Source organism: Salvelinus sp. IW2-2015, linkage group LG33, assembly GCF_002910315.2.
Source record: "Salvelinus sp. IW2-2015 linkage group LG33, ASM291031v2, whole genome shotgun sequence".
Classification (NCBI taxonomy): Eukaryota; Metazoa; Chordata; class Actinopteri; order Salmoniformes; family Salmonidae; genus Salvelinus; species Salvelinus sp. IW2-2015.
Window position 1 is genome coordinate 19,650,647 of NC_036872.1, and position 24,264 is coordinate 19,674,910.

Below are 24,264 nucleotides of genomic sequence, written 5' to 3' on the forward strand. Positions count from 1 at the left end.
TGGGCGGTATGCGATAATAGGCATTTTAAATAATGTGTTGTGAAGTGGTCCCAAGGTCAACAGTCTGCTGTTGCAGTAATATGGTCCTGTGCTACTGGACAGGTCTGGTCTGGGTAACTTTGCAAAGTTTGCTTAGCAGTTTGACAGTTAAACCTAATTTAGCTACAGCAATTTGGTGATTTATTCAAATCATATGTTTAAACCCTGTCTAATCTGAAATAGGCCTAGTTGAAGAAAGGAACATTATGTACACAGAAGGTTCCCTAGAACAGAGCAGAGAAACCCTGTGTTAGAGGCTCATCTTGCTGTGCTTGTCTCTCTTAACCTCTTAGGTGAAAGGCCAGCTGCTCCAAGAGGGTCTCCACATGCATTTGTAAATTGCAGGCAGCACTTTAACTTGGGGTAGCCGGTATTTTTAGAGCAGGGGCTACACACCCATAATATCCCCTTCTCCCCATCAGCCTAGAGTAGACTGATGCATTGCTGCTCAAATCAACAGTTGGGATTTTACAGCCTTTGTTTAGCCATGCTTGATGTGCTGAGTCTGGAGAAGGACACTTGACACCAGATGCCCAGGCAATGCAAACAGCCTGAGCACCACTTTTGACAGGGGTTTTGCGATAGAAGTAATTGTTGCTCCTCCTTGGCACCCCCTCAACCCCTGTCAACACATGATAGGACACCTGTGTCAGAAGAATTGCATCCCCTTTACAGCTCTATGCTTGCCAAGGGTTGGAACTATCCATCGCCCATCCCTCAACCTTTGCCCCAGTTTTACTGCAGACTACACTTAGTGGATCAAATCAAATCACATTTTATCCGTCACATGTTTCGTAAACAACAGGTGTAGACTAAACAGTGAAATGCTTACTTACAGGCCCTTCCCTACAATGCACAGAGAAGGAAAATGGAGAAATAATAGAAAAGTAAAACGCGTAATAATAAATACGCAATGATTAAGGATAGTTTGGCTATATACACAGGGTACCAAATCAAAGTTTATTTGTCACGTGCGCCGAATACAACAGGTGTTGTAGACCTTACAGTGAAATGCTTACTTACAGGCTCTAACCAATAGTGCAAAAAAGGTATTAGGTGAACAATAGATAAGTAAAGAAATAAAACGACAGTAAAAAGACAGTGAAAAATAACAGTAACGAGGCTATATACAGTAGCGAGGCTAAATACAGGCACCGATTAGTCGGGCTGATTGAGGTAGTATGTAGATATGGTTAAAATGACTATGCATATATGATGAACAGAGAGTAGCAGTAGCGTAAAAGAGGGGTTGGTGGGTGGCGGGACACAATGCAGATAGCCCGGTTAGCCAATGTGCGGGAGCACTGGTTGGTCGGCCCAATTGAGGTAGTATGTACATGAATGTATAGTTAAAGTGACTATGCATATGTGATAAACAGAGAGTAGCAGCAGCGTAAAAAGAGGGGTTGGGGGGCACACAAAGCAAATAGTCCGGGTAGCCATTCGATTACCTGTTCAGGAGTCTTATTGCTTGGGGGTAAAAACTGTTGAGAAGCCTTTTTTGTCCTAGACTTGGCACTCCGGTACCGCTTGCCATGCGGTAGTTGAGAGAACAGTCTATGACTGCGGTGGCTGGGGTCTTTGACAATTTTTAGGGCCTTCCTCTGACACCGCCTGGTGTAGAGGTCCTGGACGGCAGGCAGCTTAGCCCCAGTGATATATTGGGCTGTACGCACTACCCTCTGTAGTGCCTTGCGGTCGGAGTCCGAGCAATTGCCGTACCAGGCAGTGATGCAACCAGTCAGGATGCTCTCGATGGTGCAGCTGTAGAACCTTTTGAGGATCTCAGGACCCATGCCAAATTTTTTTAGTTTCCTGAGGGTGACTAGGCTTTGTCGTGCCCTCTTCACGACTGTCTTACAGTCAACTGTAAGTGCAGTCAACTGCAAGTGCTTTTATTGTGAAGTGGAAACGTCTAGGAGCAACAACGGCTCAGCCAAGAAATAGTAGGCCACACAAGCTCACAGAACGGGACTGCCGAGTGCTGAAGCGCGTATCGCATAAAAACCGTCTGTCCTCGGTTGCAACATTCACTACAAAGTTCCAAACTGACTCTGGAAGCACCGTCAGCACAATAAGTGTTCGTCGAGACCTTAATGAAATGGGTTTCCACGGCCGAGCAGCCACACACAAGCCTAAGATCACCATGCGCAATGCCAAGCTTCGGCTTGAGTGGTGTAAAGCTCGCCGCCATTGGACTCTGGCGCAGTGGAAATGCGTTCTCTGGAGTGATGAATCACACTTCACCATCTGGCAGTCTGAAGTGTGAATTTGGGTTTGGCAGATGCCAGGAGAACATTACCTGCCCGACTGCATAGTGCCAACTGTAAAGTTTGGGGGGGGGTGGAATAATAGTCTGGGGCTGTTTTTCAGGATTTGGGCTAGGCCCCTTAATTCCAGTGAATGGAAATCTTAACGCAACAGCATAAAATGACAGTCTAGACGATTCTGTGCTTTGAGCTTTGTGGCAACAGTTTGGGGAAGGCCCTTTCCTGTTTCAGCATGACTATGCCCCTGTGCACAAAGCGAGGTCAATACATAAATGTCAAGATCGGTGTGGAAGAACTTGACTGGCCTGCACAGAGCCCTGACCTCAACCCCATCAAAGACCTTTGGGATGAATTGGAACATCCGTGCCCAACCTCACTAATGCTCTTGTGGCTGAATGGAATCAAGTCCCTGCAGCAATGTTCCAACATCTAGTGAAAAGCCTTCCCAGAAGAGTGGAGGCTATTATAGCAGAAAAGGGGGGACCAACTCCATATTAATGCCCATGATTTTGTAATGAGATGTTTGAAGAGCAGGTGTCCACATACTTTTGTTCATGTAGTGTATATACACATGACTAGGAATAACATTACTAGGCAACAGGATAAATAGTTGACCAAATAGATAACAAACTAACTATTTAGCCTTTTATGGCTTGGGGGTGTTTAGGGTCCTGTTGGTCCCAGACTTACATTTACATTTAAGTCATTTAGCTGACGCTCTTATCCAGAGCGACTTACAAATTGGAAAGTTCATACATATTCATCCTGGTCCCCCCGTGGGGAATGAACCCACAACCCTGGCGTTGCAAGCGCCATGCTCTACCAACTGAGCCACACGGGACCACTTGGTGCATCGGTGCTGTGCTGTAGCAGAGAGAACAGACTATGACTGGATGGCTGGAGTCTTTGACAGTTGTTTTTTTTGGCCTTCCTCTGACTGGTATAGAGGTCATGGATAGCAGGGAGCTCAGCCCCAGTGATGTACTGGACTGTACACACCACCCTCTGTAGCGCCTTGCGGTCGGATGCCAAGCAGTTGCCATACCAAGCGTTGATGCAGCCAGTCAAGATGGTCTCAATGGTGCAGCTGTGGGGGCCCATGCCAAGTCTTTTTCAACCTCCTGAGGGGGAAGAAGCGTTGTTGTGCCCTTTTCACAAATGTGTTGTTGTGTTTGGACCATGATCGATCCTTAGTGATATGGCCACCGGGGAACTTAAAGCTCTCGACCCCCCTCCACTACAGCCCTGACAATGTAAAGGGGGGTGTGCCTGTAGTCCACAATCATTTCCTTTGACTGTGGACAACATGTAGTGAATGATAACCGATGGTGAGAACCTGAACTAAATGTAGGTGGTAGGGCCATGGTGCAGGTACACAATATAATCTTGGGCAATCAAATCAGCAGCATTTCGTGCACCTCCATTCTCCTAACCTAAGTTAATTCCTCAGACATGTCAGATAAGGTCTGCTATATCTACCTCTTACTCTTTACTACATGCTCCATAACCTGGAGTCCTTTAGCACTTTGGCTCTCTATTAAAGCAACAAAAGTGCACTACATTGTAGATGATCTAGCTACACCCTCTTTTACAACACAATAGCCTGAAGAATCCACGATAAAATCAAACTCACTCCGCTTTTTCAACATACTGCAATTAAAGACGCACCCAGTCAGTGTGGAACTACTATGAGTGCAAAAGGTTGAAAGAATTGTTGTGGTTCCTTAAACTGGACCAGTCTACCATATTCAAGTCCTCTCTTAGCCTCGGCACTCATTCAAATGGTATGACACAGCGCATATAAATCACCCACCCGCACCGTTGCTCAGTAGCAGCGTGTTGCCTTTCAATTGCGGGTGGGGGGTGGGGGGGATTGGTAGGGCAGTGAGTGTCTATCGGGAGCAGCCAGTGTCCTCATATAGCCTGTCTTAGATGGAGAGGTTTTACAGCCTGGTGTCCCCAGGGATCCCTCATGCAGTGGCTATGTTTGTGAACACAGGCAACAGGCTTAAGCAGCTACAGTGCATTCGGAAAGTATTCAGACCCCTTGACTTTTTCCACATTTTGTTACGTTACATCCTTATCCTAAAATGGATTAAATGTTTTTTTCCCCCTCATCAATCTATACACAATACCCCATAAGGAAGCAAGCAAACTGTTTTTATACATTTTTGCAAATGTATAATAATAAAAATCCTGAAATATCACATTTATATAAGAATTCAGACCCTTTACTCAGTACTTTCTTGAAGCACCTTTGGCAGTGATAACAGCCTTTCCGAGTGCACTGTATGTACCCGGGTGATTCTCATGAAACCTGCATTGTACGATGGCGGTGATTTGAGTAAAAAAATATTTTAGAATTACATGGTATAACCATTATTTCAAAGACACATTTATTATTTGAGGGAGTGTGCACATGCTGCTATTGTGTTTAGCAACAAAGAAATAGGTACTCCTATATGGTTAATTTAGAGTTATTCATTTTTTAAAACCTTTTTAACTCGACAAGTCCGTAAAGAACACATTCTTAGTTACAATGACGGCCTACCCTGGCCAAACCCGGACGACGCTGGGCCAATTGTGCGCCGCCCTATGGGACGCCCAATCATGGCCAGATGTGATACAGCCTTGATTAATGTAATTTTAGTTGTTCTACAAACATTGGGCTATAGGTTTTGATTTTTAATACATTGTACGGCTGCATGATGTGACTCTAACGATGAAAGGTATGAGCCCTGCTTTGTTTTTTGCGCAGGCTGTACATAATCTATCAGTCTCTTATTCACAATTTGACAGTTTAGTTTATTAATTCGACCATTTAAAAAAAACAAGCACACATAAAACTTAAAAGCCATACATGCACATTAATAAAATCATCGAGGATAACACACAATAAAGTCTGGGACTTATTTCCATTGCACTTGATAATGCATCAAATTTCACGGCGGCATCCCCTTTGTGTGGCTGTAATACACCCTAAAAGAAATCCATGCCTTTTGCGTCCAGTGGCCGTTGTGCCCTTCTCCCTGGGTGCTGCGCGCTCCGGAGCACCTCTCACTCACATGGCTCTCCATCACGTGATCGGGTCTTTCTCACAGGCTACAAGAAATGTTGCGCAACATGAGCTCATGGGCTCTCATGAAGTCTTTGATTAGATTTTCTATTACATTTGCATCGATGTCAGAATGATTAGAGGGACAATAGAGTGCTGAGTACCAGGCAGTTAGCAAGTTTGGTAGACTACTAATGACCATCAGCAGCATCAGAGCTCGGAAAAGCCTAATTACAGTGACTTAACGGTCACATGGAATTTGACTGCCTTCATGACTCGTGACCGCTGGTGTGGCGGTAATACGGGTCACCGCAACAGCCCTATTCACAACCATTGTCCAACATTGTGAATGTATTTTAATTCATTTTATCTTGATGTTTAAGTCTCATATCTTGGATCATTTATTGTTATCCTTGATTAATTGTACTTGAAGCTCATACCCCATTCCTCATATTTTAGAACAATTCTTTATTGACCCTTTTACGGTTCATAGGTAAAAGCTAATTGCATACTCGTTATGTTTTTAAAACTTCTTGGTCAAAAAAGTCATGCTCATTACCGAAATATTCATTCTCTTTTTCGCAACCTGCTTATCATTACTGAAACACTTTAATTAATTGTCAATTCATTATTTAATTGTTTATCTAGTTTGCCTTAGTACAGGCAAACACTAGGAGTTACATTGTGGTAGTTATTCAGCAAAATGTGTTAAGATAATTTACGTTATATTATCACAAATGTCATGACTCAGATCTTTGTTTTTCGCTAATGAGATCTTCAAAATAACATTTGTTTAGGAATAAGTCATTTGTTCATTACTACAGTTGAAGTTCGAAGTTTACATACACTTAGGTCGGGTCATTAAAACTCGTTTTTCAATCACTCCACAAATTTCTTGTTAACAAACTATAGTTTTGGCAAGTCGGTTAGGACATCTACTTTGTGCATGACACAAATAATTTTTCTAACAATTATTTACAGATTATTTCACTTATAATTCACTATCACAATTCCAGTGGGTCAGAAGTTTACATACACTAAGTTGACTGCGCCTTTTAAACAGCTTGGAAAATTCCAGAAAATTATGTCACGGCTTTAGAAGCTTCTGATAGGCTAATTGACTTCATTTGAGTCAATTGGAGGTGTACCTGTGGATGTATTTCAAGGCCTACCTTCAAACTCAGTGCTTCTTTGCTCGACATCATGGGAAAATCAAAAGAAATCAGCCAAGACCCCAGAAAAAACAAATTGTAGACCTCCACAAGTCTGGTTCATCCTTGGGAGCAATTTCCAAACGCCTGAAGGTACCATGTTCATCTGTACAAACAATAGTAAGCAAGTATAAACACCATGGTACCACGCAGCCATCATACCGCTCAGGAAGGAGATGCTGGAGGAAACAGGTACAAAAGTATCTATATCCACAGTAAAATGAGTCCTATATCGACGTAACCTGAAAGGCCGCTCAGCAAGGAAGAAGCCACTGCTCCAAAACCGCCATTAAAAAAAAGCCAGACTACAGTTTGCAACTGCACAATGGGACAAAGATTTTACTTTTTGGAGAAATGTCTTCTGGTCTGATGAAATAAAAATAGAACTGTTTGACCATAATGACCATCGTTATGTTTGGAGGAAAAAGGGGGAGGCTTGCAAGTCAAAGAACAACATCCCAACCATGAAGCACGGGGGTGGCAGCATCATGTTGTGGGGGTGCTTTGCTGCAGGAGGGACTGGTGCACTTCACAAAATAGATGGCATCATGAGGACGGAAAATGATGTGGATATATTGAAGCAACATCTCAAGACATCAGTCAGGAAGTTAAAGCTTGGTCGCAAATGGGTCTTCCAAATGGACAATGAACCCAAGCCTACTTCCAAAGTTGTGGCAAAATGCCTTCAGAACAACAAAGTCAAGGTATTGGAGTGGCCATCACAAAGCCCTGACCTGAATCCTATAGAACATTTGTGGGCAGAACTTAAAAAGCGTGTGCGAGCAAGGAGGCCTACAAACCTGACTCTGTCAGGGGGAATGGGCCAAAATTCACCCAACTTATTGTGGGAAGCTTGTGGAAGGCTACCCGAAACGTTTGACCCAAGTTAAACAATTTAAAGGCAATRCTACCAAATACTAATTGAGTGTTTGTAAACTTCTGACCCACTGGGAATGTGATGAAAGAAATAAAAGCTGAAATAAACCATTCTCTCTACTATTATTCTGACACTTCACATTCTTAAAATAGTGGTGATCCTAACTGACCTAAGACAGGGACTTTTTACTAGGATTAAATGTCAGGAATTGTGAGAAACTGAGTTTAAATGTAATTGAACTTCCGACTTCAACTGTATATCTAACTTAGATTTGCTCTGTGGTATACCAATATATATTTTTTAAACATGGAAAAATCATCCGTTTTTCTTCTTTTCTCGATATTTAGTGTTGTGGTAATGTGAAATTTCAATCAGTTGTGAAAAATGCTATAAAATACATAAACATTGACTAAACTCTTTGAAATCAACATTATAATGATGTTAGAACTTTTTTTGCTCCAAATGAAAATGTGGTAGTCAATTTATTCTCAAATTCCAAAGATCTCCTTTTTAAAATGACAATTACGTGAGAATCACCCGCTCCATCATCTTGGCTTCAGTGGAAAGACATGTCCTCAACCCACTGATAGTTTCAGTTCACTAGTCAGGGGGCAGAAGAAATTTAGTTTTTATTTCTATGCAAAATATATACAGCACCTTCATAAAGTATTCATACCCCTTGACTTATTACACATTTTGTTGTGATACTGCCTGAATTCAAAATGGATTAAATATTTATTTATTTTCTCACCCGTCTACACACAACAACCCACAATGACAAAGTGAAAAAATCCATGTTTTTAAAAATGTTGTCAAATTTATTGAAAATGAAATACACAAATATATCTCATTTACTTAAATATTCATACCCCTGAGTCAATATTTTGTGGAAGCACCATTTGGCAACGATTACACCTGAGAGTATTTCTGGGTTAGTCTCTAAAAGCTTTCCACACCTGGATTGTGCTTAATTTCCCTATTATTCTTTTCAAAACTCTTCAAGCGCTGTCAACAGAGAGTAGCAGCAGCGTAAAAAGAGGGGTTGATCATTGGTAGACAACCATTTTCAGGTCTTGCCATATATTTTCAAGTAGATTTAAGTCAAAACTGTAATGCAGCCACTAAGGAACTCCAGTGTAGATTAGGCATTGTGTTTTAGGTTGTCCCGCTGAAAGGTGAATTAATCTCCCAGTGTCTGGTGGAAAGCAGGCTAAACCAGGTTTTCTTTTAGGATTTTGCCTGTTTAGCTCCATTCCAGGTTTTTGTCTACCTGGAAAAACTCTCCAGTCCTTAACGATTACAAGCATACCCATAACATGATGCATTCACCACTATGCTTGAAAATATAGAGAGTGGTACTCAATAATGTTATGCTGGGGGCATATCCAATACAACACTTTGTATTCAGGACAATAAGTGAATTACTTTGCCAAATGTTTTGCAGTATTACTTTAGTGCCCTAGTGCAAACAGGATACATGTTTTGGAATACTTGTATTCTGTACAGGCTTCATTATTTTCACTCTATCAGTTAGGTTAGTATTATGGAGTAACTATAATGTTTGTTGATCAATCCTCGGTTTTCTCCTTTCACTCTAACTGTATTAAAGTCACCATTGGCCTCATGGTGAAGTCCTTGAGCGGTTTCCTTCCTATTCGGAAACTTAGGAAGGACGCCTGTATCTTTGTAGTGACTGGGTGTGTTGACACAACATCCAAAGTGTAATTAATAACTTCACCATGCTCAAAGGGATATTCAATGTCTGCTTTTTTATCAAATCTACCAATAGTTGCCCTTTGCGAGGTATTGGAAAACCAACCTCCCTGGTCTATGTGGTTGGATCTGTGTTTGAAATTCACTGCTTGACTAAGGGACCTTACAATTCTGTATGTGTAGGTTACAGACATGAGGTAGTCATTCTAAAATCATGTTAAACACTATTATTCCACACAGAGTGAGTCCATGCAACTTACTATGCACATTTTTACTCCTGAACTTATTTAGACTTGCAATAACAAAGGGGTTGAATACTTATTGACTCAAGACATTTCAGCTTTTTATTTTTTATTAATTTGTAAAAACATAATTCCACTTTAACATTATGGGGTATTGTGTGTAGGCCAGTGATGACAAATCTCTATTTAATCTATTTTAAATTTGGGAGGTAACACAACAAAATGTGGAAAATGACAAGGGGTGTGAATCCATTGGGTCATTTGATATAGGTTAGGCTAGCTAAACACTGGCCATTAACAACATGTCCTTCAAATTGAATGTCCTGTTTCTTGTTTTTCTTGTCCTGTTGATAGTTTGTCTTCCTTGGTTCGCCTCAGCCCTATGAACTGCCCATTTACTTACAGTAAACAGATTATATTACTAGGCTGTGTGCTATCATCTGCTAAAAGTTTTGTGGACACGGCCATAATAACGTTGTGGTTGCTTGAAGTAGAACGGTATAGACCCTTTTGCAGTACACGACACACTGACGTGTGCGACTCTTGGTGGGAGTAAGAAAGCCATCACCATCTGCGCCTATTCAACACAGCCTAGATTTTAAGTTTCTATTACTTGTAAACAAAAAAACTTGTTGGGGTTTTCATACACTTAGAATATCTTTTTTAATTCTCACTTGAACAGTCGCTTAGATTATGTTTGGTATTTGCAAAAATAACTTTTTGGGATGCAGCAGTTGTTAGCTAGAATGCTAACGCTCATTGATATAGGCTGTTGCAAAAGCTAGCCAAAGAACCATTTTACTGTTTAAAAAAAGAAAGTATAATGCAGTTGATTTGTAATGATGACACAAACATTATATTAAGCAGGACATTCATACGAGTATTAAAATCCAATTGTAATCCAGAAGTAGTGTGAAATTCACCCATATGCAACACTTCTATTGGAAGTATTTTCAAATAATTTCCTATTAAAATACTTATTTCTAAATACATTTTATGAAATAACAAACAGACCTGGTTTCAAATGCATGGGAGTATTTATTTGTATATAAAAATGCACTGTATTTTAGGATTTTCAAATACATAGTGGTTATGTTACCCTTTTCAGAGTTATGTGTCTACTGTTAAGGCATCCCTGTAGCCTTCACTTAGGATAGTGTTGAGCTGTCTGAAATCAGGGGTGACTTCCACAATTGTTCTAGGAAAAGGGGAAAAGGAAGGGGCATACCTAGTCAGTTGCACAACTGAATGAATGCTTTCAACCAAAATGTGTTTTCCACATTTAACCCAACCGCTCTGCATGCAGGGGGGGCTGCCTTAATCGACATCCACGTCATCAGTGCCCGGGCAGCAGTTGTTGTTGGCGGTTAACAGCCTTGGCCAAGGGCAGAACGACACATTTTTCCACCTTGCTGGCTCAGGGATTCGAACCAGCCACCTTTTGGTTACTGGCCCAACGCTCTTAACTGCTAGGTTACCTGCTGACCCCAGGAATCTGATCAGTTTGAGGTTACCTAACTGTTAAAATCACCTCTTCATTTTGCCAATCTGCACCTCTCCCGCTTGAGTAGGTCATTAAGAGGCTTGTGTTATCTTCTGCCTTTTCAGCGGCAAGTTAGTGTCACCAAAATGGAAGAACTTCAAAGGCCTAAAGCTGCTGTGGAGAGACAAGATTCGGCTCAACAACGCTATCTGGAGGGCCTGGTACATGCAATGTAAGAGCTCCACGCACAGCTTCATATTCTATTGTCTCTCACTAAAAACAGCAACCTCACTGTTGTAACATAGTATAAACGCCAGGTTGAACTTGGCTGAAAGAAATATTTGATTTAACGATTGCTCCAGGGTTGGGTCTGCAGAGCCACTGAATGGCACTTGAATCCCCTTATGATTGAGAACTATAGTCTACAGTGTATGAATCCTATTTAATGTTTTCTTAAAAAATTAAAAAATAAATCTTATTCACTACTATGTTAGTATTCTTTTTGCTCAACTGGTAGCTCTTGCATGTGTTCTACTCTACAGATGTGGAGAAGCGAGACAACCCTGTCTGCCATTTTGTCACTCCTCTGGATGGGACCATGGACATAGAAGACCATCGTCCGGCAGAGGTAAGAAAGGGCAGTGGATTGGGGGGATATTTTTTTTATTTAACCTTTATTTAACTAGGCAAGTCAGTTAAGAACAAATTATTATTTACAATGACTGCCTAGGTTAACTTCCTTGTTCAGGGGCAGAATGACAGATTTTTACATTGTCAGCTCGGGGAATCAATCTAGCAACCTTTCGGTTACTGGCCCAACGCTCTAACCGCTAGGCTACCTGCTGCCCCGGCAATAACAAAATCACAGAAAATAATATGCAGCACCATACCATACCACTGCTCCACCCTATTAACCAAACTCTTCTCTGTGACCACTTTTTTATCCCGTGTGTATCCTGCTCCTTTGCATGTCCCTCTTCATAATCTATCTTTTTTTTTTTTTTTCTCTCCTCTGTTCCACTCCATGTCTCTCTCCTCTCCTTACTGTTTACCACTTAAACCAATCCCCACATTATTTTCTCCCTCTCCCTTTGTCTTCCATAGGCAATAGCCACAGAAGGGAAATATTGGAAAAGAAGAATTGAAATTGTAATTCGAGAGTATCACAAGTGGAGGACATATTTCAAGAAAAGGGTAGGGTAATGGATTTTGTTATTGCCAGATTGTGCCTTTAAAAAATAAATTTATATATTAATGTTCCAATTAAACAAAGTTGGCTAATGTTCAAGACTGAGCAGCATTAGGCCTATATTAGGTTCTTGTCAGTTGCTTTAACTGAATGGTGAGGCAACTAGTTGATGAATGTACTACATTTACTATGCTCTACTCCATGTTATAATTTTATGTCAATATATGAATCTGCCACATAATATTGATTTTCCAATTTGTCACAGTTACAGAAGCACAAGGATGACGATCTCTCAAGCCTTCTCAAGGTATGCATTCTTGTGTGCTTCCTCGATTCAAATTAGGTAATAAAGTAGTGTGAGTGAAAAAATAAGGGTAACACCCAAATAATCACTACATTTGACATCTGTGAAAATGACAAAGAATAAAATAAAGAATAGGACATTAATGCACAAAGAATACATTTACTACATGTGGGTAGGAAAGCTGTAGGCTATGTTGATTTGATTTATGCTATTAGGATCTCTTAGCTCACCAAGGGCTAGTCTTCCAAGAGTCCTTAAGAAATGTGAAAACAGAAATTTTTGAAAAACAACAAAATCAAAGTAATAACACAAACACAGATCCACATTCCTATTACTTTTACATGTTACAAGTTACACCCCCCCTACTTCAATTGTGCAAACAAACACTGCTTGGTCTGTATTTGGATTGTTATGAGGCATGTGTTTTATTGAAGAGGCTGATTTTAATCAATTTGAGTATGTAGTCTGCATGTTTCGTAACTGTTAAATAGATTAGTTCTATGATTTGATATGGTTTGTACAGTATGTGCACTGCATGTTTTTTGTGTAACTGACTGGCTGGCTTGTTGCATTTTGAACACCCTAAGGGGCCAGAGGAGCAGTTTTTGCTGTTTGGGGAGATCTTTCCAGACACATTCCGTGTGTCCCTTTGTCAGGATGAGGAAATGGCCGTGCGCCGAGTTGCTCGCAAAAGCCGTGAGTCTCCTGTCCCCATGGAGATGGACCCACTCTTTGACATGGACGTGCTGATGTCAGAGTTTTCTGACACACTCTTCTCCACGCTGGCCTCCCACCAGCCCATGGCCTGGCCCAATCCGAGGGAGATAGGTGAGGGCCCGCCACCAACATCCCATTCCATACACCAAGCCTGTTTCTATTCACTCAGATCCACCCAAGCCTTCCTTCAACCAGATCTATTGGAAAATCTATTTGCTTTTCAACAACTTTTTTTTCACACCCCATTCGTATCCACCTGTTCCCCATAGCTCATGCAGGGAACGCAGACATGATCCAGCCTGGACTCATCCCCCTACAGCCCAACCTGGACTTTATGGACTCCTTTGAGCCATTGCAAGGTAATGACAATGCACTCTACCACAGCGACAAACTCCAAAATAATGTCACTTGCACAAACTTTAACAGGACCTCGGAGCACCATGTTAAGGCCGATCCACAGATCACTCCATCATTTACTGTGTGTTCGCTTGGGTGGAGTCATATTTTTTGGGGGGGAGCAACGTGCACCTTTTGGTAAAATGATACCCTCGCCCATCCATGTGTACCTAGACCCCCGAATAGCTTGACTGGTTAATTTGCAATTCTGCTCCTATCACCTGACCCAAAAGGTCATGATTCATATGGTGTGGTAAATTGACTAGATATCAAATAGAACATTATCACCAGTGTTAGCTCATTTCTAAGAGAAACACCTGCATATTTGATTAATAGCTACATGTAATGAAAGTTTAGTGTTGTTTTACATTACCTCGTTTTGTGCCTGCCAGTTGGCTGTAGGCTACTCCGCTAGCAGCTAGCAAGCAAGCTAGCATTTAAGCTTCCCACAACTCCCCCATGTCAAATAATCTGATTTATAATTAAATAATATCTAATTAGGCTACAATGTTGTTTGGTATATTGTTTGAACAGTTGCTGAGATTATATATGTTTATAAATTCAAAATAATTTACTTTGATGCATAGCATATAGGTCAGATCAAGGAACGGCGGGTATGTTTTCATCACTTTTGTATTCATGGATTTATAGCAACAGTATCCAAGTTTCCATCCACTGTTTTTATGCGAGTAAATCAAATCAAATTGTATTAGTCACATGCTCCGAATAAAACGGCTGTAGACCTTGAGAGTGAAATGCTTATTTTTTTTATAAAAAAATTGTAAGAATAAGAAATTAAAGTAACAATTAATTAAAGAACAGCAGTAAAATAACAATAGCGAGACTATACACGGGGGTACCGGTACAGTCTCAATGTGCGGGGGCACTTGTTAGTTGAGGTAATCTCTACATGTGGGTAGCGTTATTAAAGTGACTATGCATAAATGATAACAACAGAGAGTAGCAGCAGTGTAAAAGAGGAGAGGGGGCAATGCAAATAGTCTGGGTAGCCATTTGATTAGATGTTCAGGAGTCTTATGGCTTGGGGGTAGAAGCTGTTAAGAAGCCTCATGGACCTAGACTTGGCGCTCCGCTACAGCTTGCCGTGCGGTAGCAGAGAGAACAGTATGAATAGGGTGGCTGGAGTCTTTGAAAATTCTTAGGGCCTTCCTCTGACACCGCCTGGTGTAGAGGTCCTAGATGGCAGGAAGCTTGGTCCCAGTGATGTACTGGGCCGTACGCACTACCCTCTGTAGGCCGAGCAATTGCCATACCTGGTAGTGATGCAACCAGTCAGGATGCTCTCGATGGTGCAGCTGTAGAACCTTTTGAGGATCTGAGGACCCATGCCAAATCTTTTCATCCCTGAGGGGGAATAGGCTTTGCCGTGCCCTCTTCACGACTGTCTTGGTGTGCTTGGACCTTGTTAGATTGTTGGTGATGTGGACACCAAGGAACTTGAAGCTCTCAACCTGCTCCACTACAGCCCCGTCGATGAGAATGGGGGTGTGCTCGGTCCTCCTTTTCCTGTAGTCCACAATCATCTCCTTTGTCTTGATCATGTTGAGGGAGAGGTTGTTGTCCTGGCACCACACGGCCAGGTCTCTGACCTCCCTATAGGCTGTCTGGTCGGTGATCACGCCTACCACTGTTGTCATCTGCAAACTTAATGATGGTGTTGGAGTTGTGCCTGGCCGTGCAGTCATGAGTGAACAGGGAGTACAGGAGGGGACTGAGCACGCACCTCTGACGGGCCCATGTGTTGAGGATCAGCGTGGCGGATGTGTTGTTACCTACCTTTACCTCCTGGGAGCGGCCCGTCAGGAAGTCCAGGATCCAGTTGCACAGGGAGGTGTTTAGTCCCAGGGTCCTTAGCTTATTGATGAGCTTTGAGGACACTATAGTGTTGAACGCTGAGCTTTAGTCAGTGAGTAGCATTCTCACATAGGCGTTCCTTTTGTCCAGGTGGGAAAGGGCAGTGTGGAGTGCAGTAAAGACTGCATCATCTGTGGATCTGTTGGGGCGGTATGCAAATTGCAGTGGGTCTATGGTTTCTGGGATAATGGTGTTGTGAGCCATGACCAGCCTTTCAAAGCACTACTTGGCTACAGACGTGAGTGCTACGGGTCGGTAGTCATTTAGGCAGGTTACCTTATTGTTCTTGGGAACACCATATAAGTCACACCGTATAAAAAATAAATCACCACAGCAGTGATGGAAACAGGAAGTTTCGGTACAATTTTATGCGGGAAATAGAGGTGGAAACACTTTTAAACCGTATGTCTAAGCCGGGGGGGGGGGTTCTACTAAGCTATATGGAATTGCTTTAAGAAGGTCATACCAAGGATAATTTAGCTATTTGATTTAGAATTTTAAGACCCCTTAAAGTATCCCCCAAAAATATTAAACAATTATTTGATTAAAAACTGTTATTAGCCCATACAAACACATTGAATAACAGATTCACTACATGGAACAACATGTAGTGTTGTTCCCCCCAACAAAAAATATAAAGGAAGTTTGTTCTGAAGTGTTTTTTTGGCCCCTTATTTTAGCACGAAACAGTCTCCATATATACACTACATGACCAAAAGTAAGTGGATACCTGCTCGTCGAACATCTCATTACAAAATCATGGGCATTAATATGGAGTTGGTCCCCCCTTTGCGATAACAGCCTCCACTCTTCTGGGAAGGCTTTCCACTAGATGTTGGAACATTGCTGTGGGGACTTGCTTCCACACAGCCACAAGAGCATTAGTGAGGTTGGGCACTGATGTTGGGTGATTAGGTCTGGCTCGCAGTCGGTGTTCCAATTCATCCCGAAGGTCTTCGGTGGGGTTGAGGTCAGGGCTTTGTGCAGGCCAGTCAAGTTCTTCCACACCGATCTTGACAAACCATTTCTGTATGGACCTCGCTTTATGCGCGGGGGCATTGTCATGCTGAAACAGGAAAGGGCCTTCCCCCAAACTGTTGCCACAAAGTTGGAAGCACGGAATCGTCTAGAATGTAATTTTATGCTGTAACGTTAAGGTTTCCCTTCACTGGAACTAAGGGGCCTAGCCCAAATCACCATGAAAAACATCCCCAGACCATTATTCCTCGACCACAAATCTTTACAGTTGGCAGTACGCATTCGGGCAGGTAGCTTTCTCCTGGCATCCGCCAAACCAACATTCATCCGTTGGGCTGCCAGATGGTGAAGCGTGATTCATCTTGCCAGAGAACGCATTTCTTTGGGGGGCCGCACAGCCCTCCATGTGCTCGCCAGAGGTAGCCTGACTGCCATTAGGTACCGAGATGAGATCCTCAGACCCCTTGTGAGACCATATGCTGGTGCGGTTGGCCCTGGGTTCTTTCTAATGCAAGACAATGCTAGACCATAATGTGGCTGGAGTGTGTCAGCAGTTCCTGCAAGAGGAAGGCATTGATGCTATGGACTGGCCCGCCCRTTCCCCAGACCTGAATCCAATTGAGCACATCTGGGACATCATGTCTYGCTCCATCCACCAACGCCACGTTGCACCACAGACTGTCCAGGAGTTAGCGGATGCTTTAGTCCAGGTAGGAGATCCCTCAGGAGACCATCCGCCACCTCATCAGGAGCATGCCCAGGCGTTGTAGGCAGGTCATACAGGCACGTGGAGGCCACACACACTACTGAGCCTCATTTTGACTTGTTTTAAGGACATTACATCAAAGTTGGATCAGCCTGTAGTGTGGTTTTCCACTTTAATTTTGAGAGTTAATCTCAAATCCAGACCTCCATGGGTTGATAAATTTGATTTCCCTTGATAATTTTTGTGTGGTTTTGTAGTCAGCACATTCAACTATGTAAAGAAAAAAGTATTTAATAAGAATGTTTCATTCATTCAGATCTAAGATGTGTTATTTTAGTGTTCCCTTTATTTTTTTGAGCAGTGTATATACACACACTATATGTGTACTTCCATTTTTTAAAATTCCACCTGGTACCGTGGGACCTTCAGACGAGTCTTGCGAGGCCTGTGGGCATCTTAGAGCGAGACAACTGGCGTGTTCGTGAGAGTCCCATCTTTGCTCAGTGTTTAACCCATACTGTTTGGATGCTACAGACAGAAGTTGATAAATCAGCTGTACCTACTTCGGACGTGTCCCAAGACTCTTGTGGGGGTCGTGGAGAAAGATGGAGAACACGATCGTGTTCGTGAGCGTCTCATCTTTCCACAGAGGGTTCATAGTTTATAGGCCAAACCGTTCGAACGCTATAGCCGATTTTGCGAGAAGACGGATCTTCGGGATGTCTCGCAGCTCTAGCTCTGTCACCTTTCACTGCTGATGCGGAAGTGCGACATAGGCGGATGCGTTGGAATGAGTCACATCCCATGTAAAAAAACAACAACATATCTCTAGCTTAAACTGACTGATTTTTACAGGGATTTTTTGTATTATGCTAATTACATTTCCTCGGGGGCGCGGACATCGACCTTAGGGGGCTTAAGCGCAAATATTGATATAATAACCATCATATCGAAATAAACTTGGGACTCACGCGATGATATGGTTTGTGGTCCTATGACTCGGGAAACCAAGCAGTTTATTAGGCTACAGATGAAATAAGTTATAATGAACTTCACAGGGTGGTGAAAGTGCACAGTGATGAGCTTGATGCTCTTTTCTAATAAATACAGAGGGCCTTATTCTGGTGACATGATGATCGATGCTTGATTGGCGTTTGAGAAATACAAAATATTCTGTCTCTTATCCATAATAATCTCATCATGTAGACTAGCCTACCTGCAATATATCTGTGAGCTGTTGGCTAGAATGCATCTGCCAAGACCATAGTAGGAACATTTGCAATTTAACACAACAGTAGAGTTGAAATGTGATGGAAACAGATTGAACCTTTTAGTTTTATTCAATACATGAAAACTTAAGCAAAAAATATAATTTTGTGTGCACTACCTCATCACACACTGATTTTTATCTGCAATAAGTCCGTTTGGTGGAAAAACACACCTGGTGGGAAAATATGAATATTTTCGCCAAATTGGTTAGCTACTGTTGCTTATTTTTTTACAGTAGTTTGAATTTACAATGTAGAGTTCATTCTTTTGTGAAACAACATTGTGCCAGAAAAGAAAGAGGACCAAAATAAATGTTTCAACCAAGCAAGTTTGTTGGTCAAATACAGCCTCTCTATCTACACAACAGTGCCCGCACCGTGATGGAAGGAATAATACGTTCCCTCTCAAAATTTGAGCAGAGAAAATCTGCATCGCAAGCGCCATAGGCCACCTATTTTGTGACGAAAAAACACAAAAAGCATTCATGTACTGAGTTGTGCTCCAAATCATTGCGTGATGTCTGCCTAACCTCTTAGTCCCATGCTGTTGACTGTAATACAGCAGGTGGCATATCCTAACACTTATGTTGGTGGAGTGGATGTTATACTAATTTTAACTAACCTAGAGACTTCTCCCAGACTTATTTCACAGCCTCCGTCAGCCCATCTTCCCCTCTGCTTCCCTCACTGCCTCATCTGTCACTCCTCTACCCAGCAGCAGCTCTCAATCCCAGGTAAACCCTAGGCCCAGTCACTGTGAACCTCAGCCCTAACATACCCCCAGACCTAACACACTCCTACCTTTATTCTTAGATGGTTTCACATAATTTGACTAACTGATAACATTATAAATGTGCTTTCTTTTCTCCTGTCCTTGTGACTTGACAGGGCCAGCTTCTCTCTTCCATGCACCTCTCAGCTGACCTACCGTCCATCAGTCATGACCACAGACTCGTCTCCGCAGCCCCCCTGCCTATCTCCTCCCTCATGGCCAATCAAACCAGTGGGACCGGTGAAGGTTCCTCCTATGTACAGAACTACATGCCTCTGTTCACTGCGCCAGTGCCACCTAGTGGTCAGGCTGGAGGCTCCTCCCTCATGCAACCCTCAGCCCCTCCCACACTGCCACACACCCAGCCCTGCCAAGGTGCTGTCACAGCAACATCAGTAGCCCCCCCACCCCTGGACGATGCCACAAGCCTGGACGGTTCCCCACCCCCATCTGTCATCACACACACTGCCTCCTCCATTGTTACACCCAGTGAGGCTGCCACCACCTTCAGTCAGGGCTCTGAGCTCAGCTCCTTAACCCGGGCTCCTCCACCACCACCACCCCCCCTCCAGCCCCTGGCACCCTCACCTGCCATCCCCCTCCAACACCCCCAGACTTTCGCCCTGCCCAGACCCATCCAGCCTTCTTGCTCCAGCAAAAAGACATGCCATGTGCAAAGGATAGTTCCTGCCAACCCCATCCCCTCATCTCACCTCATCCTAACAAGTGAGTTAATCACATCCCAAACTATTTCATTGTTGATGGATGAGAATGGTGTATTGATATTAATATTGAATGTAATATTGAATTAATTCATGCCTAGCAGGTGCTACTCCCAAAACACTACCATTTATTGAAGTGGGGGGTTACTGCTTCACTAGAGAGCCATCTCATATTGTGATCACACCACAAGGTGGCAATACTGTTTGTCATTTTTATAGTCAGTAAAGACTATTGTAAAGAAAAACTGAATGAAACCTAGTCAATATTTGCAAGCAATTGAGCCCAAATGATCCTAGCAAAGATCATCAATGACATCCAAGCTCAATATTAGAGATGAAATAAATGAGAGAAAATCAGCATTTATTCTGTGACTGTTGTAATGTCAAATATTTTGCTGTCTCAGCCCCCTTCCCAGGGCATACCAGTGCAGTGATTGTTACTCCAACTCCCCTGAAAGCAGACGTGGTTCCCTCAACTGGCGTGGTCATCGCCTCCTCAAGCCTATCAAGGGTAAGACCGTGTCTGCTCTGAAGGGCCTGCCTTACTTTACACTGAACCCAGTTTTATGTTAGTTCGTTTTCATTTAATTTGTGTTTTATTTCTTCCCATCCCCCTCTCTCTCTCAGGCTCCTGGATTTCATATCCTTCCACAGACTCCGAAGTCTCCCCAGCTCATTATCAATAAAGAGGACTGTACTGGTGAGTGACATACGCCAAGCCCTTATTTTTTCTGTTGTATGTACACTAACCTCAGTCAAGTGTCCGAGGGTACTTTCCTCCTGTCTAACCTAAGCTATCGATCTAATAACTTTACATATGCATACAGAATGTGGCATGGTAACATTCATACACATTGTTTTGGAATGTTTACAGCACTTCTGCTTTCCATAACATTATTGATTTGTCTTTGTGAGTTGGTGCTCACTGGTGTAGCAGTCTTTGTTGTGATGGTTTTTGGCAACTCTGGATTATCTGTGTCTCCCAGGGCATGAGGAGCGTGGCTCAGGTCAGGGGTCACCGTGTGGGTCAGAGCAGGTCTCCAGTCCTAAGTCTCCCCTCAGCAGCAGCAGCACAGCCCTCTCTAAGAACGAGTCCAACCAGGTATCATCAGCCCACATGCCTGCTTCTCTCTCTGTCTCTGTGTGCGTTTCTTTGACTGTATAAATTCAGCTTTTTCAAGCAGGTCTGGTGCTGAGTGTGCCTGCCGTAGAAGCATTGTGGACACTGATCATTGTGATGATACTTGTCTCTCCTCCCTATCTGTTCCAGAGCCGTAGGGTGACCCACATCACTGCTGAACAGAAGAGGCGCTTTAACATCAACATTGGCTTCAAAACACTGAGCAGCCTGGTTCCCACTCTCAAGTCCCAGTCCAATGTAAAGCCATTATCTTGTCTGTCATCCATCTTCTGAGTCATCATACTCATATCTTCCAAATCTAGCTTTTGATGGCTTTTATTTAAAGTTCAGTTCAGAAGCATTGTGTATGCACATCCTGTTATTTTCAGATGCAGGGTACAAATAGTAAAGTAATGAAAGAAAGATGGATACCCTCACACTGTTGAATGTTCCAACATGCAACCCAAAGCTTCTATTTCAACTATTTAAAAAAAAATATATATTTCTACATGACCTTCCCAATATCGGCACCCATTCTTGTTGTGTTTAATACCAGATCAGTAATGCTGGCACGCTGCAGAAGACCGTTGATTACATTGCGAAGCTGCAGCAGGAGAGGCAGCAAATGCAGGAAGAGACCAAGAGGCTACGGGAGGAGATTGAGGAGATCAATGCCTCCATAAAGTACGTACTGCCTCACTGTTACCTGTTATTACTCTCCTCTGAGGAGACGAGTTCATGAAACAGTTTCATTATTGGTACACAGCCACATGTAGGGTGTCCAATCAAAAACGCATCTTTTGACCAATGGGAAAAATGTTAATTGTATATATAGTCCTCTAAGAAAACCAATGGTCCAAACCCCATGTCTCTTATTATAATCCATTCAAATGTTATTGGAGTGTGTACCCTTGCAGGGTGGCCAGAATTAAGGTGAATAAATTAATGGAGGCCAGAGAAAAATAGTGGTAAAAAATTGAGAAAATTGTATCGCTACTTTCCCATTGAGCTCATCTTGCTTCTCGAATCCGCAGAACATAAAACAATATAGAGGTAAAATGGATATTGATTTTGAGACGTAGTATTTTCATATTTTAGTATAAGCTTTTCATATTTATTCTAAATTCCTGTAATTTTCCAAAGATTTCTCACAAAAACAAGCGTGTCTCTGTGAAATGTCAACGGAGCACTGAACGTATACCAATTTTTTTTTAATTTTCAGTCTTTTACATTTAATTTGACTCGTGTCATGCTAATTTATTTTTTTGCGACCTGTGGAAACAACTTTGAAGAACGACCACAAAATGTAAAATCCTCACGTTGTTCAGAGAAACCTGCACAGCTTTGTCAAGAGTTCATGGCTTGTTATTGGATGTATTAGGTTGCAAAATCTGACTTTTTGGATATACTGTTAATGATATGTTAAAGACCCCACTGAATGATTCAGAACATGAATAATACTTTTTGTCTCTGTAAAATGTATTTTATAATATAAGTAAAATTTCATCACCAAAGTGCATCTGGGCAGAGTGGGTGTACACCCTACCATATGTGATGATACCATGTGTCAGTATACATTACATAGTAATCTGATCTGTACGTTATTGCTGTGCCACAGTGTGTGTCAGGAGCAGCTGCCTGCTACGGGAGTGCCTATCACACGCCACCGCTTCGACCACATGCGGGAGAAGTTTGATGAGTATGTGAAGAGCCGCACCCTTCAGAACTGGAAGTTTTGGATTGTATCCTTTTATCCTTGACATTGAACATAACTTTGTCGTAATAATATAAGATTCAATCAGGCTACTTTTAATATTATGCTGGTTCATTTTATTTAGACCAGAAGGCTAGATAAGATGCTCTATATCAGCAAAGAAGAGCCACCGTTTGACTGTTGAAAAGCACCCTAACCTCAGGTTTCAGACTTGTGAAAGGTTACAAGTGTAGAGTACAGTGCCTTCGGAAAGTATTCAGACCCCTTTACTTTTTCCACATTTGTTACGTTACAGCCTTATTCTAAAATTGTTTAAATGAATACAAATCCTCATCAATCTACACACAATACCCCATAATGACAAAGCTAAAACAGGTTTTTAGACATTTTTGGAAATGTATTCAAATAAAAGACAGAAATACCTTATTTACATAATTATTCAGACCCTTTGCTATGAGACTTGAAATTTAGCTCAGGTGCATCCTGTTTCTACAACTTCATTGGAGTCCACCTATGGTAAATTCAATTGATTGGACATGATTTGGAAAGGCACACACCTGTCTATATAAGGTCCCACAGTTGACAGTGCATGTCAGAGCAAAAATCAAGCCATGAAGTTTAAGGAATTGTCCGTAGAGCTCTAAGACAGGATTGTGTCGAGGCACAGAACTGGGGAAGGGTACCGAAACATTTCTGCAGCATTGAAGATCCCCAAGAACACAGTGGCCATTCTTAAATGGAAGAAGTTTGGAACCACAAAGACTCTTCCTAGAGCTGAACAATCAGGGGAGAGGGACCTTGATCAGGGAGGTGACCAAGAACCCGATGGTCACTGACAGAGCTCTAGAGATCCTCTGTGGAGATGGGAGAACCTTCCAGAACGACAACCATCTCTGTAGCCATCCACTAATCAGGCCTTTATGGTAGAGTGTCCAAACAGAAGCCACTCCTCAGTAAAAGGCACATGACAGGTCGCTTGGAGTTTGCCAAAATGCACTTAAAGACTCTCAGACCATGGGAAAAAAGATTCTCTGATCTGATGAAACAAAGATTGAACTCTTTGGCTTGAATGCCAAGTGTCACGCCTGGAGGACACCTGGCGCCATCCCTACGGTGAAGCATGGTGGTGGCAGCATCATGCTGTGGGGATGTTTTTCAGCAGCAGGGACTGGGAGACTAGTCAGGATCGAGGGAAAGATGTACTGAGCAAAGTCCAAAGAGATCCTTGATGATAACCTGCTCCAGAGCGCTCAGGACCTCCGACTGGGGCAAAGGTTTATCTTCCAACAGGACAACGACACTAAGCACACAGCCAAGACCACGCAGGAGTGGCTATGGGACAAGTCTCTGAATGTCCTTGAGTGGCCCAGCCAGAGCCCGGACTTGAACCCGATCGAACATCTCTGGAGAGACCTGAAAATAGCTGTGCAGCGACGCTCCCCATCCAACCTGACAGAGCTTGAGAAGAATGGGAGAAACTCCCCAAATACAGGTGTGCCAAGCTTGTAGCGTCATACCCAAGAGGACTTGAGGCTGTAATTGCTGCCAAAGGTGATTCAACAAAGTACTGAGTAAAGGGTCTGAATACTTATGTAAATATGATATTTCATTTG

General features: G+C 42.5%; 1 protein-coding gene across 2 annotated transcripts in view; it reads left to right on the forward strand.

Moving 5' to 3' along the window:
- Nucleotides 1-24,264, forward strand: part of mlxip (MLX interacting protein) — a 38,696-nt gene that overhangs the window by 8,801 nt on the left and 5,631 nt on the right. The window contains exons 2-15 of one of the 2 annotated variants that reach the window (XM_023978602.3): nt 11,016-11,122; nt 11,433-11,518; nt 11,995-12,084; nt 12,345-12,386; nt 13,040-13,211; nt 13,370-13,459; nt 18,963-19,057; nt 19,212-19,821; nt 20,222-20,328; nt 20,445-20,517; nt 20,804-20,919; nt 21,088-21,195; nt 21,494-21,621; nt 22,556-22,679. In XM_023978602.3, coding sequence (XP_023834370.1) covers nt 11,016-11,122; nt 11,433-11,518; nt 11,995-12,084; nt 12,345-12,386; nt 13,040-13,211; nt 13,370-13,459; nt 18,963-19,057; nt 19,212-19,821; nt 20,222-20,328; nt 20,445-20,517; nt 20,804-20,919; nt 21,088-21,195; nt 21,494-21,621; nt 22,556-22,679 — 1,948 coding nt within the window. Of the gene's footprint in view, nt 1-11,015; nt 11,123-11,432; nt 11,519-11,994; nt 12,085-12,344; nt 12,387-12,970; nt 13,212-13,369; nt 13,460-18,962; nt 19,058-19,211; nt 19,822-20,221; nt 20,329-20,444; nt 20,518-20,803; nt 20,920-21,087; nt 21,196-21,493; nt 21,622-22,555; nt 22,680-24,264 lie in introns of both variants that reach the window. The other variant, XM_023978600.3, reaches the window with a different exon arrangement.